The 21,493-nt window shown below is 32.7% G+C and overlaps 3 protein-coding genes across 3 annotated transcripts in view; 2 read left to right on the forward strand and 1 right to left on the reverse strand.

Moving 5' to 3' along the window:
• The window catches only part of LOC106667729 (phospholipid-transporting ATPase ID), a 36,754-nt gene extending 20,584 nt beyond the window's left edge, over positions 1-16,170 (forward strand). Inside the window, exons 3-25 of the mRNA XM_014395856.2 lie at positions 5,515-5,573; positions 7,646-7,858; positions 7,920-8,125; positions 8,208-8,363; positions 8,436-8,610; positions 9,861-10,072; positions 10,131-10,293; positions 10,348-10,440; positions 10,501-10,666; positions 12,206-12,315; positions 12,390-12,581; positions 12,655-12,826; positions 12,888-12,992; positions 13,069-13,261; positions 13,324-13,457; positions 13,513-13,641; positions 13,701-13,924; positions 13,984-14,209; positions 14,272-14,375; positions 14,437-14,568; positions 14,632-14,780; positions 14,861-15,066; positions 15,145-16,170. Of these exons, the coding sequence (XP_014251342.1) occupies positions 5,515-5,573; positions 7,646-7,858; positions 7,920-8,125; positions 8,208-8,363; positions 8,436-8,610; positions 9,861-10,072; positions 10,131-10,293; positions 10,348-10,440; positions 10,501-10,666; positions 12,206-12,315; positions 12,390-12,581; positions 12,655-12,826; positions 12,888-12,992; positions 13,069-13,261; positions 13,324-13,457; positions 13,513-13,641; positions 13,701-13,924; positions 13,984-14,209; positions 14,272-14,375; positions 14,437-14,568; positions 14,632-14,780; positions 14,861-15,062 (3,515 nt within the window). The 3' untranslated portion in view covers positions 15,063-15,066; positions 15,145-16,170. The remainder of the gene's footprint in view (positions 1-5,514; positions 5,574-7,645; positions 7,859-7,919; positions 8,126-8,207; positions 8,364-8,435; positions 8,611-9,860; positions 10,073-10,130; positions 10,294-10,347; positions 10,441-10,500; positions 10,667-12,205; positions 12,316-12,389; positions 12,582-12,654; positions 12,827-12,887; positions 12,993-13,068; positions 13,262-13,323; positions 13,458-13,512; positions 13,642-13,700; positions 13,925-13,983; positions 14,210-14,271; positions 14,376-14,436; positions 14,569-14,631; positions 14,781-14,860; positions 15,067-15,144) is intronic.
• Positions 16,171-18,141: 1,971 nt separating this feature from the next.
• Positions 18,142-20,262, reverse strand: LOC106667718 (coatomer subunit epsilon). The gene is made up of 6 exons (XM_014395835.2): positions 20,070-20,262; positions 19,842-20,005; positions 19,624-19,773; positions 19,422-19,557; positions 18,615-18,839; positions 18,142-18,305 (listed from the first exon to the last, which is right to left on the reverse strand). The coding sequence occupies exons 1-6, from the start codon at positions 20,148-20,150 to the stop codon at positions 18,168-18,170; spliced, it is 894 nt and encodes a 297-aa protein (XP_014251321.1). The 5' UTR covers positions 20,151-20,262; the 3' UTR covers positions 18,142-18,167.
• A 520-nt stretch (positions 20,263-20,782) lies between these two features.
• Positions 20,783-21,493, forward strand: part of LOC106667715 (nuclear cap-binding protein subunit 1) — a 30,387-nt gene continuing 29,676 nt past the window's right edge. Inside the window, exon 1 of the mRNA XM_014395832.2 lies at positions 20,783-20,933. Coding sequence (XP_014251318.1) covers positions 20,888-20,933 — 46 coding nt within the window. The 5' untranslated portion in view covers positions 20,783-20,887. The remainder of the gene's footprint in view (positions 20,934-21,493) is intronic.

Here is a 21,493-nt window from a genome sequence, read left to right on the forward strand (position 1 = left end):
AAATGTTGTTTTTATAGTCTGTATATAAAGTTTCAAATTATCAACAGATTAACAAGTAACTGTTATTTCGTTATTATATTTTTTATTTTGTTATTTTATTTTATACATACTTTTAATATAATTTTACTGCAACGTGACATTTATTTGTATATCTTATTTTATGTCTCCTATGAGTTCATATAATATTATTACAACTACTTCTCTGTATGCCTTAATTGGATATAACAGAGTAATTATAAATACAATTATTTGTTACTGTGCATGTTTTTTAAAACCAAATATAAAAGAAGTAAGTTTATTTTTGTAAAGTTTAGAATCTTTTGACGCATATTGGTAAACAGGAAGGAAAATAAAAAATAAAAAGAAGAATATAATTATTTGTTACTATAATTATGTATATTTTCTGTGGCTCAATTAATTGTTTTGTACTAATGCGACTATTGAATTTGGTTTTACTTAATTTAACTACATGAGATCGAATTTGGTTTATTTCTAAGTAATTCCTGTCGAACCGGAGGGCTTAATGTCCAACTAACCATTGTCGTAACTGTCCTGTAAACGGACGTGTCCCCAAGTCCCTAACGGGTGAATCCCTTATCGGAGGGTTCACTGTATTTACAAATAATTAATGAAAATGTGAATTTATGGCTGCTGAAGAATATTTCTTTAAAATTATATAAATGAACGCAATTTTGTTTTGTTGGGTTTTACTTTTTAGTTTCCTTGTGTTTTTTTGCTAAACGATTTCTGACCCGTTCTGGTAATTTTTGTCCTGCATGCTATTATCATCTTAAATTAGCAACCTTCAAAGGTCATTCAACCTGTTTCAAACCGTCTTGTACTTGACGTATTGTCGGGTTAAATTTAAATGTTTATTAAATAATATAACAGTTTTTATTTGAAGCAATATATTTGAACAAATTTCTACGGATTAAAACGCAGAAATAAAAAAAACTTTTTTTTTGCAAAGGCGAAATGTTAACAAATGGTATTTAAGAACAGATAAATAATACCAAAAGACATAATAAAAATACAAGAAATAAACCTTTTTTCCTGGGGTCCACTGTGGTCTATAATCCACTAACCGTATTTACCATCAAACAGTACAAACTAAATATATTGTGAAATAAGCTAAAATATTTTTCTCATTTGACATTATTATAATAACATGACAGGAGCTTTTCTTGACAGTTAAAATGTTGGTTAGGGGTCCCGGGGCCATCTACTCTTCAGCCCCGCGGGGTTGAAGGGCCTTGTAGGGGGTGGTGTGAGGATAGATTTTTTTCAGAAACGTAGAAAATTAGTTTAAGGTTTTTACGAAGGATATTTTGAGCTCATTATGAAGGGTCTTGTTAAAGACATAATAGGGAGCGTTAACGGTTCTAAAGACTTTCAGAGGACTGTATTCTTTGGCTGTTGGATGGTTTCAGTAGTGCTTTATAGAGTTTTTTTCCCCCCGATACGTGTATTTTTCTTGATAATAATTTGTTTAGTAGTACGAAGAGTGTTTAATTCATGTCTGTTCGTATGTGTGTCGTGAGTGATAGAACCCAAAGTACAGTTTTGCGTATATTATTAAGTAATATAAATGGAAGGTTTAGCGGTGGGTTTCATATTTCATTGTCGAATTTTACTCTGTCCATGAAACTCCTTCGGTTGAGAATTCCATCATTTGTAAATTTGGACTCGTCTATCTACAGTGTTTGTAAATCTGGATTTTACTCCCATATTAAGTCGGTATGCACATAGTACCTAGAGGTTAGGTGGTTAGGGCGTCCGACTCGTATTTGTCACGCTAGCTGTTCTGGGTTCGAATCCGTCAGAGCCCCTGTATGAATAATTACTTTACTTAATTCCATATTTACGATAACAGTAATCCTAGTATCATAACGTCGTAATCCATAAGCCACAACACTCATAAAACTTTTAGACCCGGTATGTTTTTTACACACTGGCTTTTACATTTCTTATAGCCGAATGCGTTGCTTTTCTTGAAGATAATTGGGATTTACTAGCCTAAAAAAGAACCAAACGTCCAAAGTCCTTGAATACGGGGATATCGATTTTTAAAAGAATACCGATCCCTTAAAACTTTTTAGCTCTCTTAATGTTTTAAAACAAGTATTATCCCCTGCGAGAATCTAAATATAACCATCTTCTTTCTTCATGTCCCACCTTGCAGCACGCAACATACTTGTCGTACATGCATATTAAAAAAGCAGTGCTAAATTGCTCCAATGTTACAAAAATTGTAAAAAGACAGAATTGAAGAAAGTAAAATTTAGAAAAAAATTAACTTCAACTCACAATGAAAGCCAAATGCAGAATGTAAACATGGCTTTTTTCCCGGGGTCACTAATGATTATTCTTCCACTGCAGCCTAAAAGATCTATTGTGGAATTGACCCTATTTTATTTCCATACCCGGAAAGTGCACTACCTTTGAAATGTTTAGCTTCCGGGTTTCCTCTTCGCCATAGAAGTTAGGGTCACCTTTCCGAAGTGGCTGTACATTTTCCGGGCTAATGCTTTGCAGTCACATAGGACATATTTCTGCTGTTTCATAACAGATTCAGCAGGTTTCTGTCATAATTTTCCCAATTTTTAGGTGGTAATTGAATGTACAGTGGCCAGAGTAAGGGTATTTTTCCTCAATCTTGCCTGCTGAGATAGAGATTTATTTTCTTCGTTAAGATGTTGAGAAACTTCTTTGGCTATTTTGCACCTGGTGAATTCAGCCAGTGTGTGGTCATTTTTTCAATCCATTTGCAGAATGAAGTAGAAAGATGTGCAATTCTGGTCCAAAAAGTATGAGGGCTGCTCATGATTTTGCCGAATTGCCACTCTGTTGCATTCAAAGCCCCGTGTCCTGGTATCCATATCAGATTTTCCTGATTTCGTATTCCCAGCTGCAGTGCTGTCTGAGAGAAACCTTTTAGCTTTTTAAACTATTTATTGCGCACATTTCTGTTGCATTGATCTCGACTCGGAAAATTGATTTTGTAGGGCGTAAGGGTTTCGCCAGGTCAAAATTTTGGTCTTTAACTCCTGTCCGCTTTCCATTTTCTATCCGTATATTATAATAAAGCTCTTATATTAATTTCGGAGTTTTATTCTTCCAAACATTTCTTGTTGTTATTTTTATTTGAAAGGGTCTGTCAAAATCTTCTTTTAATTTCATTTTGTCTGACATTGTAGCCGTTTAATTTATTTTTATACTTTTTGAATTTTAGATCAGGCTTTTTTTTCATTAAAGTTTAAGAACCTCGTCGCACTTTCGTAACCATTCTATGGATGTATGTACGGCATGGTGGTAAATCCCAGTGTTATTTCCACTGCTAAATTGGGCCAGTTTGCACTGCCCCTGTAATGTTAAGACAGACTAATCCAAGACATTTTTTAAAATTGATTTTGTGTCATCCTTTCCTAGGTTTTTGGCCACAAGTTTCCATTTGTATACTTTAAGCTAATTTTTGGATTTATATTCCATGTTTTAACTATAAAATCTTTGGCCTTCCCTTTTTGTATTCTTTTGTTTGTCTGTCTTCTAGTATTATGCCCAGACACTTCATCATTTGGTTGAAGCGCGTTGAAACAAATTAAATTGTTAATTTGTATAATATTCGAAGCATATTGGATGATTTTTATACAATTTAACAAATTACGTGTAGAAAATTTATATTTATTACGTACGAAAAAAACTAAATAAACGTACTTTTAACAGCCGTACTCATTTAAGAATTTTCAGTCCCAATTAATTGATAGGTTATAATTTTATATGGCTAGTTCTTTGTTTGCTAATTATTAATTTTTGCTGTTGCTTGTTCATTGTTTTTATTGTACTTTTTTTACCATCATAAATATCTCGTTACTGCCTTCAAAGTTCGTTCAACCAGATTCATAACGACTTCTCATTTGACAAATCGTGGTTCAATTTTTGCCATTTTCAGAAGTTTAATATTCAAAAGAAATTAACAAGTGTCTGGCTAGTTTTTGTGTTCTTCTGATCAACTAATGCTGATGATGCGTGTTTGTAATTTTTGCTATGCTGGTATCGTTTCAATGACCCTAGATTCGACTCGCAGATAACCCCAAGGTGGGCCTTTATTTTCCCAACCGAACAACTTGATTCTCTTCTATGGTAATGTTGATAACATTGATCAACATTTAGGATTTATTTCATGCTATGTTTACTACAGTATAAATCAATCTAATAGCATTAAAATAACTGACACTTTTATTTTGGAAATATGTTAATTTATAACTTAATAACTGTTTACCAGAATTAACTTGAATATCGAGAAAAATCGCCGGATCAATGGGCGACATACATACAATTAGAGACCGTTTACCCATAGGAAAAATAAAAAGTGAAAAAAAATATGAATATGTACAAAGCAGCTTTCGTGGTAAAGAACGATGTGTAAGGTGTGGATTCAATGGGATTAGAAGGATTATAATACATAATATATAATTAATATATTTTATTAATTTGCATTCTAAGAGTTAAAAGAACCCAATTTGTTTCATTAAACGACTGAATTGCAAAAAATATTGCGCTAGAGAATTACCAACATTATTTTTCCGATGTGCGGGCAGCGCCATCCTGTCCCGCTTTCAGCAGGACCAAAACCTTTGTTATTAAAATAACCACTCGTATTTGCCGCCCTAGCGGTTCAGGGTTCGAATCCCGGCAAGGACCTTGGAATTTTATTAGTGATTAATTTGGAAACAGTAGTATAAAATGGTTCTGTCCCCTCTTCCAACTACCAAGGTTGTTAAGCCCTCCCTTATTACAGAAATTACTTTACATTACTTACTTTATTAAAAATATTTTGGCCAAAACAAGAAGAAAACTGTACAAAGCACAAACCGAATTTATCTTTGTTTGAAAACAGTATCTAAACTCAGAATCAGGTCAAATAGCAATAAAGTCAAAAGTTTAAATATTAAATGCAAATAGTAATCGGCTAAATTGCCCAGAGTTTATCATGTTAACTGCCAATTTTATGTCAATACTATATCCTCTGGCTTCAAATGAGCAGAATAGCGACGTGCAATTAGGGCAATAAAGAATTTAATCTCATGATAAAGCCATCATACATTTATTATTCTATCACTTCCATAACGCCCTGAACATTAATATTCTCAAAGAATTTATTACGGTAGAAAACTATGACAGATGTTCACTCATCCGACAATGAAAATAATTCATAGGACCCGAGAGAATGACCCCATAAAGTTAAATGACCCCAGAAGAGAACAACCTGCCAATTGTAGGCATATATCAATATTTACGTTGATTCTAAATGCACGTAAAAATTGTATAAAAGAAGTTCTGTATTTATCCTAAAAGATAATTTTAAATAAAGTCAGAATTTGGATTTGAAATAAATATAGTTAGTTTGACCCAAACACAGTAAATTTTTTACCTAGCATTAATTGTTATAATTTTCTCTCCTTTAGCTAATTAATTTAATTTATGTTAATTTAACATTTTAACTTTTTTTTTCAGAGACTGAAAGGAGGATCAAGGCAAATGATCGCCAATTTAATGCCCAATTCAAATATGCCGTAAGTTTTATCTACATTCCTATTTGGTGGTTTACATAACAATAAGTTATTTTGCTTAAGGTACAAATGACAAGCTGCATCAATTTTTCTTCAATAATTATAAATTAATTTTATAAAAATTCAATTATGTAATAAAGGTATTAGAAACTAAAGCGTCCATGTTTTAGATGTATATATTTTTTTAATTCCCTCCATTGTAAAGGTTTATGTCTCTATTATATTTATAAAAATATTTACAAATGCGTATAAAATACATAAAGGACTCAGACTAATGAACCAAGACCTAACCCTGTCCCTGATTGACAAGCCTATCAATATTCATATAGCAGATTTCTTAATTTTACTTCTTACCCTTACCCAGAAAATTTTAAATTTGGGCTGCAGAGGACAGACATGCGCAAAATGTCCATAGTAATTAGAGATTTTTATACCACAGAAGACTTGACTTTAATTTTTTTTCATCAACTCTCTTTGTAATAAAATTTGTTCATTCAAGCAAATAATTATTCATCATACACTCGATATGATTTTTTATTTATGATTTATGATATACAATGATTAAAAAATAAAAATAAACAATGGTTTAAAACACTTTACTCTCCAATGATTACATTTAATGATTGATTAATATCCTCTTTTTTATAATAAAATTAGCAATGTTTATAAACAATTCTGATTTATTAGCCATTAGTACTTACATAAATGAACTTTACCCTTGTGTACTATCATTTTTTTATGTTTTAATTGTTTAATAGCATGGTTAGTGAAGAAAGCAGTCAATGAATGAGTTTTCCTTTGTTATTAATACAAACGACCTGTTCTATTTCATCTAAAGCCCATCTAATATTTTTTCTTGTTCCAAACATAAAGAATAAAAAATTATCTTGCATGAAATTTCAATGCCAAGTTGGTTTTATCCATTAAATCCTCCTTTATCAATTATATTTCTTCCTGGGCATTAAAGCTGACATTTTTTGCAGTATAAAAATTAACGACAACAACGATTGATAATTTACTGAAGTTGTGAGGAAGTGGTTAAGTATGAAGTATTTTACAAAATTGCTTTTTCTTATTTTTGCTGAAGTTTTGACCTTTACTAGGGTCATCTGCACCATACTTTGCCCTGAAGAAGACCCGAATAAAGGTCGAAACATCACCAGAAAATGAATAAAAGTGTTTTTCTAAAATACTTCATTTGTGACCTCTCCTCACAACTTCAACAATTATTAACAATCGGTCACTAAAAAGCACACACAACTGATTGAGTTTAAGCATTCTTCATTTTAAGACAACATACCTTGATCCTTTCTAAAAAGATAGTTTCTACTCACAGTAAGTGGTTACCAATGGGATCTCCATTATCCCCACTTGTGCCAAAATATTCATGGATAATTTTGAAAAAAATCTTTTCAAATCAAAGAACAAATTAATTAAATTTGTTCATTTTTGGAAACGCTATGTAGACGATATTTTATGCATATGGTCGGGAACATTAGAGGATCTCAAAGAATTCCTCCACCTAATTAATTCTCTACATCGTAATATAAATTTTACATTGGAAATTAACAAAGATAGTTGTATATAGAAAACCTAATAGACGTATATAAAAAAACCCACAACTACGACACTATGATACCAGTGGATTCTTCCCACCCATGGTCCCAAAAAGCTGCTGGTTTCCTTGGCTCATAGACCGTATGTTAAAACTTCCATTAACACCTGCTAACTATAAAAAAGAATTAGAACTTGCTGTGAGTGGGAACTATCTTTTAAAAAAGGACTGAACACCGCACTCACTCCATCATTCACCATTTCTAATATACCTTGATGTTGATTATGTGTAATTATATAATTTAAAATTGCAAAATTTTAAAATGTGTCTGGTGGACGAGACCAATTAGAATAGGCAGACCAGGATGATCATAGACGATCGAATTACATGATTACTTTTATTTTTAAAAAGTAAGATAGTCCTAAACATTTTTTAAAGCTAACTTTTGATTATTTTGTCTTTGCTGTTTAAAAAAAAATTTTTTATAAATAAGATTCTTCATTTTGATCTTTTTTTTCAGAATAATTACATTAAGACATCAAAATACTCCCTGGCGACATTCCTGCCTCTCAATCTTTTTGAGCAATTTCAGAGACTTGCAAATTTTTATTTCCTCTGTCTTATGGTGTTACAAATGATAAATGTAATTTCATCTTTGACACCCATCACTACTGCCATACCACTGATCGGAGTCTTGTGTCTCACAGCCATCAAAGATGCTTACGATGATTACGTAAATTTTAAAAAATCATTAAACCAATTTTATTACATACAGTAATCATACTAATTTTCAGGAACGGCATGCAAGTGATGCACAAGTTAACAATAGGGTGGCCTATGCAATAAGGGATGGAAAACTTGTTCAGGGCAAATGGTCTCAAGTACGGGTTGGTGATATAATCAGGATGGAAAATGATGAATTTGTAGCGGCTGATGTGCTCATACTCAGCACGAGTGAACCAAATGGCCTTTGTTTCATTGAGACTGCAGAACTAGATGGGTAATTAATTTAAATACATTAAGAATTTTACTGTTAATAGAGAAACTGTTATATAAAATTAAGAAACATTATTTTGTTTTAGGGAAACAAATTTAAAGTCAAGGCAATGTCTCCAGGAAACGGCTGCAATGGGACAAGATGAAGAACAAATTGCCGATTTTGACGGGGAAATTATTTGTGAACCCCCTAACAATTTGCTCAATAAATTTGATGGGACTTTAACCTGGAAGGAGAAAAAGTAATTTTCAAATCGTTTAGAAAAAAATGTTTTAAAAATTAAACTTTACAATACAAAATTGTATTTTACCAGGTACCCGCTGGATAACGATAAAATTTTGTTAAGAGGTTGTATACTTAGGAACACAGATTGGTGCTACGGTGTTGTGATATTTGCTGGTAAAGACACCAAATTAATGCAAAACTCTGGCAAAACAAAATTCAAGCGAACGAGTATAGATAAACTTTTAAATTTTATCATTATAGGGGTAAGTATTTCAGAACTTAGTATGTCAGCTTTATACTGTAAGAGTTTTTAGGCAAATATTTTGTATAAAAGCCAACCTGAAAGGCTAATAGCTTAACTTTTGTTAATAAAATTACTTTCATTATAGTCCATTTCATGCAACTATTTTGTAATGGTCATCTTCAGAATAATAAAATACTTATGTTATTCAAGAACAGACCAAGATATCCACAGGCTCACCCACAAACATTTAGTTTCCCTGTTTTCTTAGGTTTATTATTTTATTGGTATTACTTTGGGCTCTGCTGAAGCTAGAGCAGAGATCCCATCCATATCTAAAAACATGAAACTTCCAAAATTGTTTGGTTAAATTTTGTTTGTAATTTGATCCTTACCGAAATGTTCACCTAGGCATGCCTATACTTGCTATAGGTTGGTTTGTCAGGCACATTTTAGCATTGTGCCATCTTCAGTGTTCAGACTATTTGATTTTTGTGTAGTCAAGTTGACAAAGAAAAAGCCACCATTTCTGTTTTTTATCAGACCAGCACTGAATATGGCAAAACAACTGAAATGCATCTAGCCAAACCAGCGATGACTGGCAGACTAAGATGATCGGTAATGATCAAATTACAGATTCATCACCATGGGGACCACAGGAGGAAAGATTCCAATTTAAATTTTTTATGGGGGAGTACGATATCCAAGTCGTTAGCATGTCAAGACTCTCAGCTTGTAAATTCCACAGTTGTTTGATTACCACTACCGCCCCTGGAATTTCTGACCCTAGAATTCTTCCTCCCTCCTTAAATATTGTGTGCATATGATGTACATATACATCTGGCTAATATGAAAAACAAAGCCATAATAAATAAAATAATATTTTATTATTACTATGCAATGTGATAAAGCTATTTTATAGTAAATGCATACTTATAAAACCAATCAGGCATAAAAATAATTTTATAAAGATCTTTGTCAAAGAACAATACAAGAAATTGTGTATTAATATTTTAAAAAATCCATTATGTTTGGTGGTCCATTGATCAAATTACTTCTTTCAATTAATTTTAAAAAATGTTCAAGTTTAAGAAGGATTATTTAAATATTTATTCCGCATGAACAAACAAAACAAGAAAGACAAAAAATAACACAATCTTCTAAAATATTTTTATTCTTTATGACCGATATACTCATTACTAATAATGCAACTTTGTATTTAATTATTATATTGAGATCTTAGACACTAAAATTTTCTTATGTGAATTTCAGATAGTATTCTTCTTGATTGCAATATGCCTGTTTTGCACTGTGGCATGTGGAGTTTGGGAGACAATGACTGGTAGATATTTCCAAGTCTATCTACCTTGGGATAAACTCGTACCAAGTGACCCGATAGCTGGGGCTACAATAATATCACTATTAGTCTTCTTCTCGTATGCCATCGTGCTCAACACCGTCGTGCCAATATCGCTTTATGTCAGGTGAGATTTTATCACCGTTTGTTCAACTGGGCCAGTCTGACGGGAATAAATTTTTCAGCGTTGAAGTCATAAGGCTTTTGCAAAGTTTTTTAATTAATTGGGATGAGAAAATGTATTGCGAGAAACGAGGTATAGCTGCCAAAGCAAGGACGACTACTCTCAACGAAGAACTCGGTCAGATACAGTACATATTTTCTGACAAAACTGGAACATTAACACAGGTAAATAATACAAGTAAATTTTATAATAAACCAATAATAATATATTTTTTATAGAACATTATGACTTTTAATAAATGCTCAATTGTTGGAACATGTTATGGAGATGTTTTTGACAAACAAACTGGAGAAATAATTGAACCGAATGAGGTAAATGAGTCACATGGTGATTAATTTTTTTTTTTATTAATGTTATTATTTTTGTTTCAGTATACCCCAAGGGTAGATTTCTCATTCAATCTTGATTATGAACCAGACTTTGCATTTTATGATCAAGCTCTTCTCGATGCTGTCAAAGGCCAGAAGGACAATGATGTTGATTTGTTCTTCAAAGTCCTTGCTCTTTGCCACACAGTAATGCCAGCAGAAAGAGATGGTATTTGCTAAAAACTTTTTTGTGATGTATGATTTTTAATTAAGAATTAAAAGAATAAGAAAGATAAAAACTGAGGGGATCATAAGGTTTTTTTTTTTAAATTTTATATAGCAATATTTGATTTAAATGTTTCACTCTTGAAATTTTCTGATTCCTTGTAAATTTTATCTACTTATAAAAAGCAAATTACATTAAAAGATATAATAGTCATGCAACATAATAGTATTTAGTACAGTACCTTTTAGTTATGGGCATACATACATCTAGTGGTCAATGCTGGACCGCTTAATACCTCTGCACATAAAAATGGAAAATTCTACAGTTTTTTATTCCACATGTCTTTCTTACTGACTCTCCCATATTTTTCTCATGTTTCCGTAACTTGCAATCTTCTCGTTGTTACGTCAGGTTGTCAAATAGAACAAGAAAACCCATATTCATACAAACAGATAGCATAATTTTCGGTTCCCCACCTTCCCCAAAGTGCCACTAATTACAGGAACCCTGCTCCCTTACCAACAACCGTTGAAGAACCCATGGATGGATATCCTTTCACTTTCCAACACAAGACACCCTTCTGTGGAATAGGAACACACACTATTAACGAATACCTCAGACAGAAGGACAAAAAGAAAATGAGAGAACTTTGGAATTCACTTATTGGACATAGACAATCCAAGAATCTTCTAACCAACTTTGGCAAGAAAGAAATCACAGAATGTGTCAAAGGAAGCAGGAACAGACTGCGAATCCTAACAGGATTCCTGACAGGACACTGTAGATTAAATGGACATCTAAAGAAAATTGGAATAATCCAAGATTGAACCTGCAGATTCTGCAAAGAAGCAGAAGAGACACCAACACACTTACTAACAAACTGCGGAGCTACACTAGCCCGCAGGAGGAAGTGTTTTGGGATGTACAATGTGTCCATAGAAGAACTACAACCACTGAAACCGGGCCTATTAATCAAGGTTTTTGATGAAATAGGACTCACCGAGGTGCTTTAAGCAGAGCACAGGGGATACAATAGCTCTTAAAGGGCACAGTATACCATACCCTGAATCATTATATCTATCTATCTATCTTCCAACACAAGACAAGTCTGGGCCTTTATTTTTATTTATTCCCACAGAGTTCTCAATATTCGTCAGGATGGGTTAAAATCCCTAACAATTTAAATTCAACCAACACTGAATGCACTCATAAAAACATGCTGAATACATTCAAAAACTAAGATAGCCCTGAGGTACTGGAACAGTGATCTGTGCCCACTGCTGGGCCATAATGTCACAGATAGGTCACAGGGACTCCACAGCTCATCCTACAGTCTTATAGGATATCTGCATGTAAAATATGCTCAACGCTTAATAATGGGCACTGACGCCTTTATCACTAGCAAGCACATTAGAGAAGTATGACCTATGCATAGTCATACAACATAGGTTTTTCAAATATTCAAAACGAATAGAAAAATACTATTTTAAGAATGAAAATGAGATTTAAAACATACATATATCACTTTTTTTTTATTTTTAGGAAAACTTATATATCAAGCACAATCCCCAGATGAAGCTGCTCTGGTTTCTGCAGCAAGAAATTTTGGTTTTGTGTTTAGAGAACGTACACCCTACAGTATTACAATTGAGGTAGGAAAGAAACACATAAACTTACTGGCTTAAAGTCAGCCCATTTTTAAAAAATCGTTGCAATTGGCTTTTAGGTATTGGGTAAAAAGGAGATCCATGAACTGCTGTGCATCCTTGATTTCAACAATGTCAGGAAGCGAATGTCAGTTATTTTAAGGCACGAAGGAAAGTTAAGATTGTATTGTAAAGGAGCTGACAATGTTGTGTATGAACGGCTTCAAAGGGGCAACAACGATGTCAAAAGAATAACACAAGAACATTTAAACGTATGCAAAAACAACAACCATCTAAAATACTACCAGTATTTGAAATTCTTAAATTTGATTTTGATCTTTTCAGAAATTTGCTGGAGATGGCCTTAGGACTTTATGCTTAGCAGTAAGAGACTTAGACGAAGCGTATTTCAACCTATGGAAGCAAAGGCACCACGAGGCTGCTGTAGCTTTGGACAATCGAGATGAAAAATTAGATGCCATTTATGAAGAAATTGAAAATAATTTAACTCTTATTGGTTTGTGAACTTTTCTTTTAATTTAAATAATTTTCTTTTTATAAATATTTACTTTATGCAGGCGCTACTGCAATTGAAGATAAACTTCAAGAAGGTGTGCCTCAGACTGTCGCCAGTCTGAGTTCTGCTGGAATTAAAATATGGGTACTGACAGGAGACAAACAAGGTATTTATTGATATAGAATAAATTTAAATAAATTTTTTTTAGTATTACTAACACTTTTTTTTTGGTAATTATATAGAAACAGCGATAAATATTGGATATTCATGTCAATTATTAACTGATGAAATGGAAGTTATGATCGTCGATGGGCACACTGTTGAAGAAGTGACAAAGCAGCTTGCAAAATGCAGGGATACTCTTTTGTTAGGGGGTCATCCCATGGCACAGCACAACAACAACTCGCACCCACCCATTTCAATAATCACGTTAACGTAAGTGTAAAGTTGATTAACAAAATAAATTTTTTTATTTAATTTTAAAAATAAAATTACAGCGAAAATGGGTTGAAGCATCATAATTCAGAGGATGACACTAGTCTACTCTTTGCCCTTCTGATAAATGGTCATTCATTAGTTCATGTTTTTCATCCACAAGTAGAGAAAGTTTTTTTAGAAGTCAGCACCATGTGTAAGTATTTAAATATTTTTCTTCATTGTTCAATTTTTATCAACTGGATTTTTAGGCAAATCTGTGATATGCTGTCGTGTGACACCTCTTCAAAAAGCGCTGGTCGTTGAATTGATTAAAAAATCAAAAAAGGCTGTCACCCTTGCTATAGGTGATGGTGCGAATGATGTTTCTATGATAAAAGGTATTGCATTTCAATTATTTTCAGGATGAAAAGTACTAAGGTTTTGTTTGGTTTTTTAGCCGCCCATATAGGAATAGGTATAAGTGGACTAGAGGGAAACCAAGCGATGCTTGCATCCGATTATTCTATCGGACAATTTAGGTTCCTAGAAAGATTATTGCTCGTACATGGTCGTTGGTCATACTACAGAATGTGCAAATTCTTGAGGTACTTCTTCTACAAAAATTTTGCCTTTACTCTGTGCCACTTCTGGTATGCATTTTTCTGTGGTTTTTCTGCTCAGGTAAATACAAAACTCTTGTCTGTAACAACTAGATTTTAAAAATGAAACTTATTTTTCAGACGGTTTTTGACCCTATGTTCATAGCCGTGTACAATCTTTTCTACACGTCTCTCCCCGTTCTGTCCATCGGTATCTTCGATCAGGATGTCAACGATAAAAACAGCATTGTATATCCTCAACTGTATACGCCAGGACATACAAATTTACTCTTCAATAAGCAGGAGTTCTTGAGAAGCGCATTATACGGCTTTTATACATCGTGCATTTTATTCCTCGTGCCATACGGTACAACAATTAGACATTCTTATCAAGATAAGGTTTAATAATTTATTTCTTACATATTTCAGGGACTTATAAGGATGAAGTTTCTCCAAGGGGCCATGTGTTATCTGACCATATGTTACTAGGAAGTGTTGTTGCCACAATACTGGTAATTGTAGTCACTGCACAGGTATAGTATATTATCTTTTATTGTTATAGGTTTTTTATTACAATAATATTTTGGCCTTTAGGTAGCACTCGATACTTCATATTGGACTGTCTTTAACCATATTACAATATGGGGTTCTCTTGCTTGGTATTTTATACTAGACTATTTTTATAATTATGTAATCGGAGGAAGCTATGTAGGATCCTTAACTACGGTAACAATTAAACAATAATTATGTCCATATTATGTATGTTTAATATGTAAATATGTTTCATAGGCAATGTCAGAATATACATTTTGGTTTACAACAGTGCTGACAGTTATAGTTTTATTAGTACCAGTCTTGGCATGGCGATTTTTCTTCATAGATGTATTTCCCAGTCTATCTGATAGGGTTCGCCTGAAGCAGAGACTTGCCAGTATCAGGTAGAACATTTAAAACTTTTAAAACGTAATCAATGGTGTAAAACGTGTCATTTTTATGTATTATAACTTTTTTTTGTAAGGTCTCGACAAAGTCAAGACATATTGCGTACGCCTTCCGCTCGTAAGACAAGACGGTCTGTGAGATCTGGTTATGCCTTCTCGCACCAGGAAGGCTTCGGAAGGCTGATAACGTCTGGAAAAATAATGAGGAAGATGCCCAAGTCAGATTTTCTTGGGTTCAGCTCACCAGCTGTAAGATCCAACATAGACGTGATTCCATGACACGGTAAAGCAATAATTAAAATAATTATTTTTATAAAATTCAAGAATAATTTATTAATTTTTTTTTTAATTTTGGTTTCAGGGGAAGAGAGTGGGAGACATTTGCCTCCAGTCATCCCCATGTATTTGCCTTAAATGGAAAATGGAAGACTGGAAACTCTCACTCTCGTGATAAAGTATTCGACCAAAGAATTTTACCTAATTAATTGTTTCTTAGTTTTCATAATGAAAGTAAAAGAATATTTATTAAGACCATGGACGCAAAAAATCTTTCTGTGTCCAGAATGAATCATGCAGTTAATTATTGCCTAAATGAGCTCAGGAGAACTTTTAAAAACATAGTGCTTTAAATTGTGACAGGCATAGTCCTAGTATTTTAGGGTTAATAACGTATGTAATATTAGTAATGTAATGTTTACAAAACAAATTAAAAACATATCTTTTTGTAAAGAATTATACTAATTTTATCAGTAAATGTCAATTGGATTTTTTAATTACATAAACACCTACTGACAATTCATCTCAAACAGAAAATTTATAAACACTTCTTTATTCAAAAAAGGAAAAAGTTACTTTAAAATCCTGTATATTTTTATATATTACTAATAAATTTAAATGTATCAATTTTGTAAAGCAACGACAATGTACAAAAACACATTATTTAATATATATAGACTTAAAAAGGTTTTATATATGGATACATATAAAAAATAATTTTGTTAAGACAATGCCAATGTTAGTTTATAAAAGACTTTATGATTGTTATAAGCTTTACAGGTTTAACATGTGTACAATTTACATTTAGCGATTATATGTATTTTTGTAAAATTTTTATCAAGAATTGTTTATCTTTTAGGTTTAAACTTTATCATCATAGCATTAGCTGTTGGTTATTTTAGTCATTAATTCAAATCCGACCTACTAGTCAATGTATAATTTATTGAAATGCTGTTTATTTATAAGCAAATTAAATGATATGGGTATTTTCAATTCAAATCAAACATATCTTTATTTAAAATAAATTGAATAATTAGGGTCTATAAATGTTATGTCAATTATAAATTCTAAACAAGATATCATTTTAATTTTAGTTTATATTATGACTCTGTTTATCCTATAGACAATATTAAAAAAAAAAATTATTTTAAACATTGAATGTTTAATTTTCCTTGCCATAGTTCTTAATAAGTTGTGATTTTTTTTATTTAGCTCACTTCTTCTGGGGTGTAGGACTCTCACCTACTAATAAGCCCTTCACGTATCCAGCAGAAAACCATCCTGGTTTTCCAACTATTATACCCATTAAATCATGTTAGGCCGTCTAAATTGCCTCCGAACTATTCACGAACACAGTGCCATCTGTACATATTTAATGAAAATAATACTCTTTGTAAATATATAATAAGACTAATTGCAAGAATTAGTTGAACCAGTAAATGAAATAAATTGTAATAATTTTGTACAGTATGAAATATAAAAGCATTCAACTAAGGTTGTAGGATATGGTTTTTTACAGATTGCACAGAACTATTGAAGAAGTCAATGCTATTGCAGATGTTGTTACTCTTGATCATCATTTTGTGTAGAGGAGAAGAGAGTATGTAGTTAGAGCTTTGGAATTCAATATAAAATAATTTATAGGTTTTAAGAGAGTGCGAAGGGACATGTAGCTGTAGTTGAGAGAGGAGAGAATGACTACCAATGAGATTGTTTAATAATTTAAATACAAAAACAATATCAAAGTAATCCCTTCTTAGTGCCAGTTCGAAAAGTTTAAATTCAGAGCGGATTCCAGGGTAGGCAGAATTCGGAGGAAGATTGAGTGTAGGAAAGTTTTTTAAAAATTTGTTTTGTACAGATTGAAGAATTTTTTAATAATTTAGATAGAATGGGTTCTAAACAAGTGTAGCATATTCTAGTATGGGTTGTACAAAAGCTTTATAAAGATGGGCAAAACAGAGGATTTTTAAATTCATAGGTGTTCCGGATGATGAAACCTAGCATCTTCATAGATCTATTTTTTATTGAAGAAGTATGTTCGTAAACCGAGTGGTTAGTATGAGAAATATGTTCTTTAAACTTGAGCTTTTGATCAAAAAGTACACCAAGATCCTTTACGACCTCAACTCGCGTTAAAAGAGCATCATGGAGAGTATAGAGATAAATAAAAGGTTGTTTCTTATGAGAGAATGTAACTGTGTAGCATTTGGAAACATTAAGAGCAAGTTTGTTATTAGAACACCAGGTTAGCACATTATTGATAGAATTTTGTAATTAATTGTAAGCAATCGGAAGAAGTGATTATGGAATAGATTTTCAGATCATCAGCAAATAATAAAAATTGAGCAGAATTGCGGGTCTTACTCATTATCTAGATATTGTCAGGCATGATCTGCCTTATTTCCATATCCAATATGAACCACACTGGCTCTCACTGCATTCAAAGAATGTGTAGTATGTTGGGTCTTCTATTTTTCCCATCCTGCTAAGGTAAGAGCTATAGTATTAATGCCCAGTCAGGAATTGGATAACCAAATAATCTGTCCGACCTTTTTGTCCATTCAGAAAGCCATTTATAAAAAGCCATTTTGGCAATTCTTGCTACCTCCTCAGAAAGGGTGCCATGATTGTAGATCCATTTTCTCTTCAGAGGATACTCAATAGGGATGACTCTTGCAATGACCAAGATTGCTGGTTTGCAGTTCTCTATGGGCTTGTTATCCTTAGAACTTCCTCTGTTGGACTGCAGTTGTTTGCTTAATATTTATCTCTTTTCAAAGCTTCAGTTCATCCTCAAACCTGTGGCTCAATGGGCAACCAACATTAGTTGACGCCTTCCTGCCTAGTGACCCCAATATTTTCCATCAGCCTACCAAGCCCAAGAGCCATTGTGCACTGCATATTGGCTCCCAAAGGAACATTTTGTTTGGTATCCAGCATAGAACATGTGGCATCTCACTACCACCTCCATAATAGAGGGAATGAAATAATAACAAATATGTTCTGATAATTGGATAATTAATAAAATCATATAAATATTTAATCCTTATAATTATAAATATAATTTGAATATAATACAAATGGTATAAAAATTCTATAATTAATTTACTGAGTAGCGACGCCCTCGTAACCGGGATAATTTCTGGCGAGTCTGTCAAATTCTGCTTCTTTGCTGTTGTAATCAGAGACAAAATGATGGTCTGCGTGGGAATCTGTGAGCTGGCTCTGATACCTATGGGCAACCTGAAAATTGAATAAATCAATTACCAACATGCAAAAATAGAGATGAGATATGAAGTAAGATTAGTTAAAATAAAAGTTAAATAGAGGTATACATTTCTAAGGATTAAGTGTGTTTACGTTTAATTGATATTCCAAATTTAAAACATAGTATAAACAAATATTTATTCATAAAAACAATGAGACCAATTAAGGGCAGAGAAAAAGAAAAAAAATCAGTTGGGTGGAATTTTTGGCCTGTCAGTGTATTTAAAAATGTTTCCCACCAAAGAATGAAATGATCTACAATAAATTACACAATAAAGAGCAAACCTTCAAAGGTTTCCCCAGTTGTTGAGACAAGACCATCATATTTAAAAGTGTATCTGCGTTATTGGAATCTTTATCCATGGCCTCTTGAAGTGCTGATTCCGCCTCCTCGTACATCTTCTGGCTTATGAAAGTAACCGCCTGGCCGTTCAAGAGTACCGCACTGCTTCCATACTTGTCGATCAGCTCTTGGAAAATATAATAAGCATCTTGCAGTTTATCTCCGCCCTGAAAACAACCGAAATAATAATTGTAACATTGCAAAATTAATTAATGGGTAAATTTTGCTTGTTTGGTATACAAACAACCCTGGTGGGGACCTTCTTCCCTGAAGAGTGGTAAGAAAAGCGAGGAGAAAGGCATTGAGTGACTAGAGAAGCTGGAGTCAACAACGGTGAGCTTATTCTTTATTTTTGTTAATTCCTGGATCCATGTTCCTTTTGGGAATGTGCCCGCTCCTTGTTCAATTAAGTGTATTTACAAATAATGTTTGTATTAAATTGATTTATCTAAGTTGAAATTGTGTTGTTTTTCCGTAAAGAGGAATTTTATATATATATATANTTTTTTTTTTTAACAAAGACTTTTTTTTGTTTCTTACACGGCGTTTATTATAAATATAGCTTGTTTTATCTGATTCCATAAGGCCACATTATATTTTGTACTTGATGTGTGTTGTTTGAAATTTCTTTTACCGGTTTTTGTTTCCTTTTGGAAAATCTCAGAATTGTTTGGTCAAGGGACCAACCGACGGGTTCATTGAGAAGACTAACAAAATTGTGCAAATATAATAATTCGAGAAAATAATACCATTGCGATGTTGAGCCAAGCTTGAGCAAGCTGAGTTAGTGTGTTATCTTCATCCTTTTCTTGCATGTTCTTGACTTCCTTTTTTGCCAAATCTACCCTGTCCATGCGAAGGTAAATTTGTGTAGCAAGAGCCATACTGGAAGAAGGACATGAGTGACTTGTAAAAAAAAGAAAAAAAAAGATTGAAATAGTTCAGTATTACCTTTCAATGTGATCATCGCCATGAAGCGCTTTTAGAGCAGCTTCGTAATTCTTTTCATGGCAGTATATCGTGGCTGCTACTAAGACTAAAGTATGATTTTCTCCATTATCGTTAGCTAAAGCTTGCTCAAGAGATTCTGTGATTGATTGACTATAACATAAAGTTAAATTAAACAAAGTTTAGCATTTTTAAACAGTACAAACTATATATCAACCTACGCTTTTTGTTTGTTGGAAAAGTACTCAGCCAGAAGGCGCAGGGGTTTGATCTCGTCGGGCGAGGAATTTCCAATTTCATCGATGACCACCCTGTACTTTTTCTGTGCTATGTATGACCTGTATAGAAATATGTCCCTTTCCAGCTGAATTTCAGGAGTCTTTGCCTAGAAATAAATCAAAAAGAGTCAGACATGATTGACATTGATGTCTTTGACAATTTGACATTACCTTAATTTTCTGCCCCTCGTTTATAGATTGCTGATAGTTGCCTATGTAATAGGAATTTCTAACGTCGAACAATGCAGACATTATATACGATGATAAAATGCTAGTTTTATAAAATATTTGTTAATCTGTAAAGCTGGCAACCAACAGATTGACAACACGTAAGAGAACCTTTGCAGAATATAAACTTACAATCTACATCTGAAGTGTCACAAGACCCTTAACAAAAGTAGCTCACTCTAGAATTATTGTACATACTAAAACATTGGTGATGAGCTTTTGATGCTAAACAAAACATAAATTTTGTAAAGAAAATTAAAATTTTTAAATTTAGTATCAAAAAAATTGTCAACACTTTAAAAAATCTCAGGCATTATTATTTTTTTATGTTAGGTATTGTCGGATTCTATTACAAAATTTGTGAGCATAGGTCGGTCAAAATAGATCAGATAACAATTAAAAATTAAACAACTAAATATAATAATAATAGTTTTAAACAAAGTGCAAAAATATTGGTCTCTTGACAAAGTTCTACCCCGATAATGATAATTATTTTATAAATGCCATATTTTCCAAATAGACTCTCACTTAATAAAGAAAAAAACAATATAAATAAAATCAGTTCTGTTTTATTTATTTGCAGATCAGACCTAAATTGAATTTTATTCTTTGAAAAGTTCATATATCTGGTCACCCCCTAAGCAGAGTCATTTTACTCGGCCGGAGTAGGTTCTGCATGAGTTGTGGCAGGTTGGCTTGCCTTGTAGTTTTGTGTTGTTCGGGTTGCTTGGCTGCTGGTATTTCGACTGAAAGTATTCAACATGAGTCGTAGAAGGCCCTATCAGGGAGACGATGACGATGGCTACGGTAAGTCCTTCACAACATGAAAGAAACACTTCTTTTTTTTTTTTTTTAAATTACATAAATACTTCATGATTATGAATGTTTCTTTTGAGCTTTGGAACTTGTCAATTGTAAATAACCTCTGTTTTTGATGCTATTTGCCACGAAAAATGAAAGTTTCCTTATTCACAGGCTGAAGATAATTTTTCAAATGTGCTTTTTAATCTGACCTATATACACTTGAAATATTATTATCTCCTTGATTTATAACCCAAAAATTCTAAAATGCTTGCGCAATTTTTTATTTTCTCAATAATAATATATTAAATTCTAAATTTAATTAGATTAATTTAGTGGAAAATGATCCAGTTTATAAATTTTTAAAAAGGAAAAATTGAGCCTTTGCTTATTTTTTTAAACATCCTACTTGATTCTATATGAAGTGAGTCATAATTTTGATACAACTTATTTTTCTTAAGCAAATAAAATGCCTTGGTGAGGTGCAGAAGGCTCTGCACCAAAAACTGGGGATTAAACCCCAAAATGACCCTAGGGTATAACCAGCGTCTTAAGACCAATGTTAA

The sequence above is a fragment of the Cimex lectularius genome, unplaced genomic scaffold (assembly GCF_000648675.2).
Source record: "Cimex lectularius strain Harlan isolate CLEC.00 unplaced genomic scaffold, Clec_2.1 scaffold101, whole genome shotgun sequence".
Taxonomy (NCBI): domain Eukaryota; kingdom Metazoa; phylum Arthropoda; class Insecta; order Hemiptera; family Cimicidae; genus Cimex; species Cimex lectularius.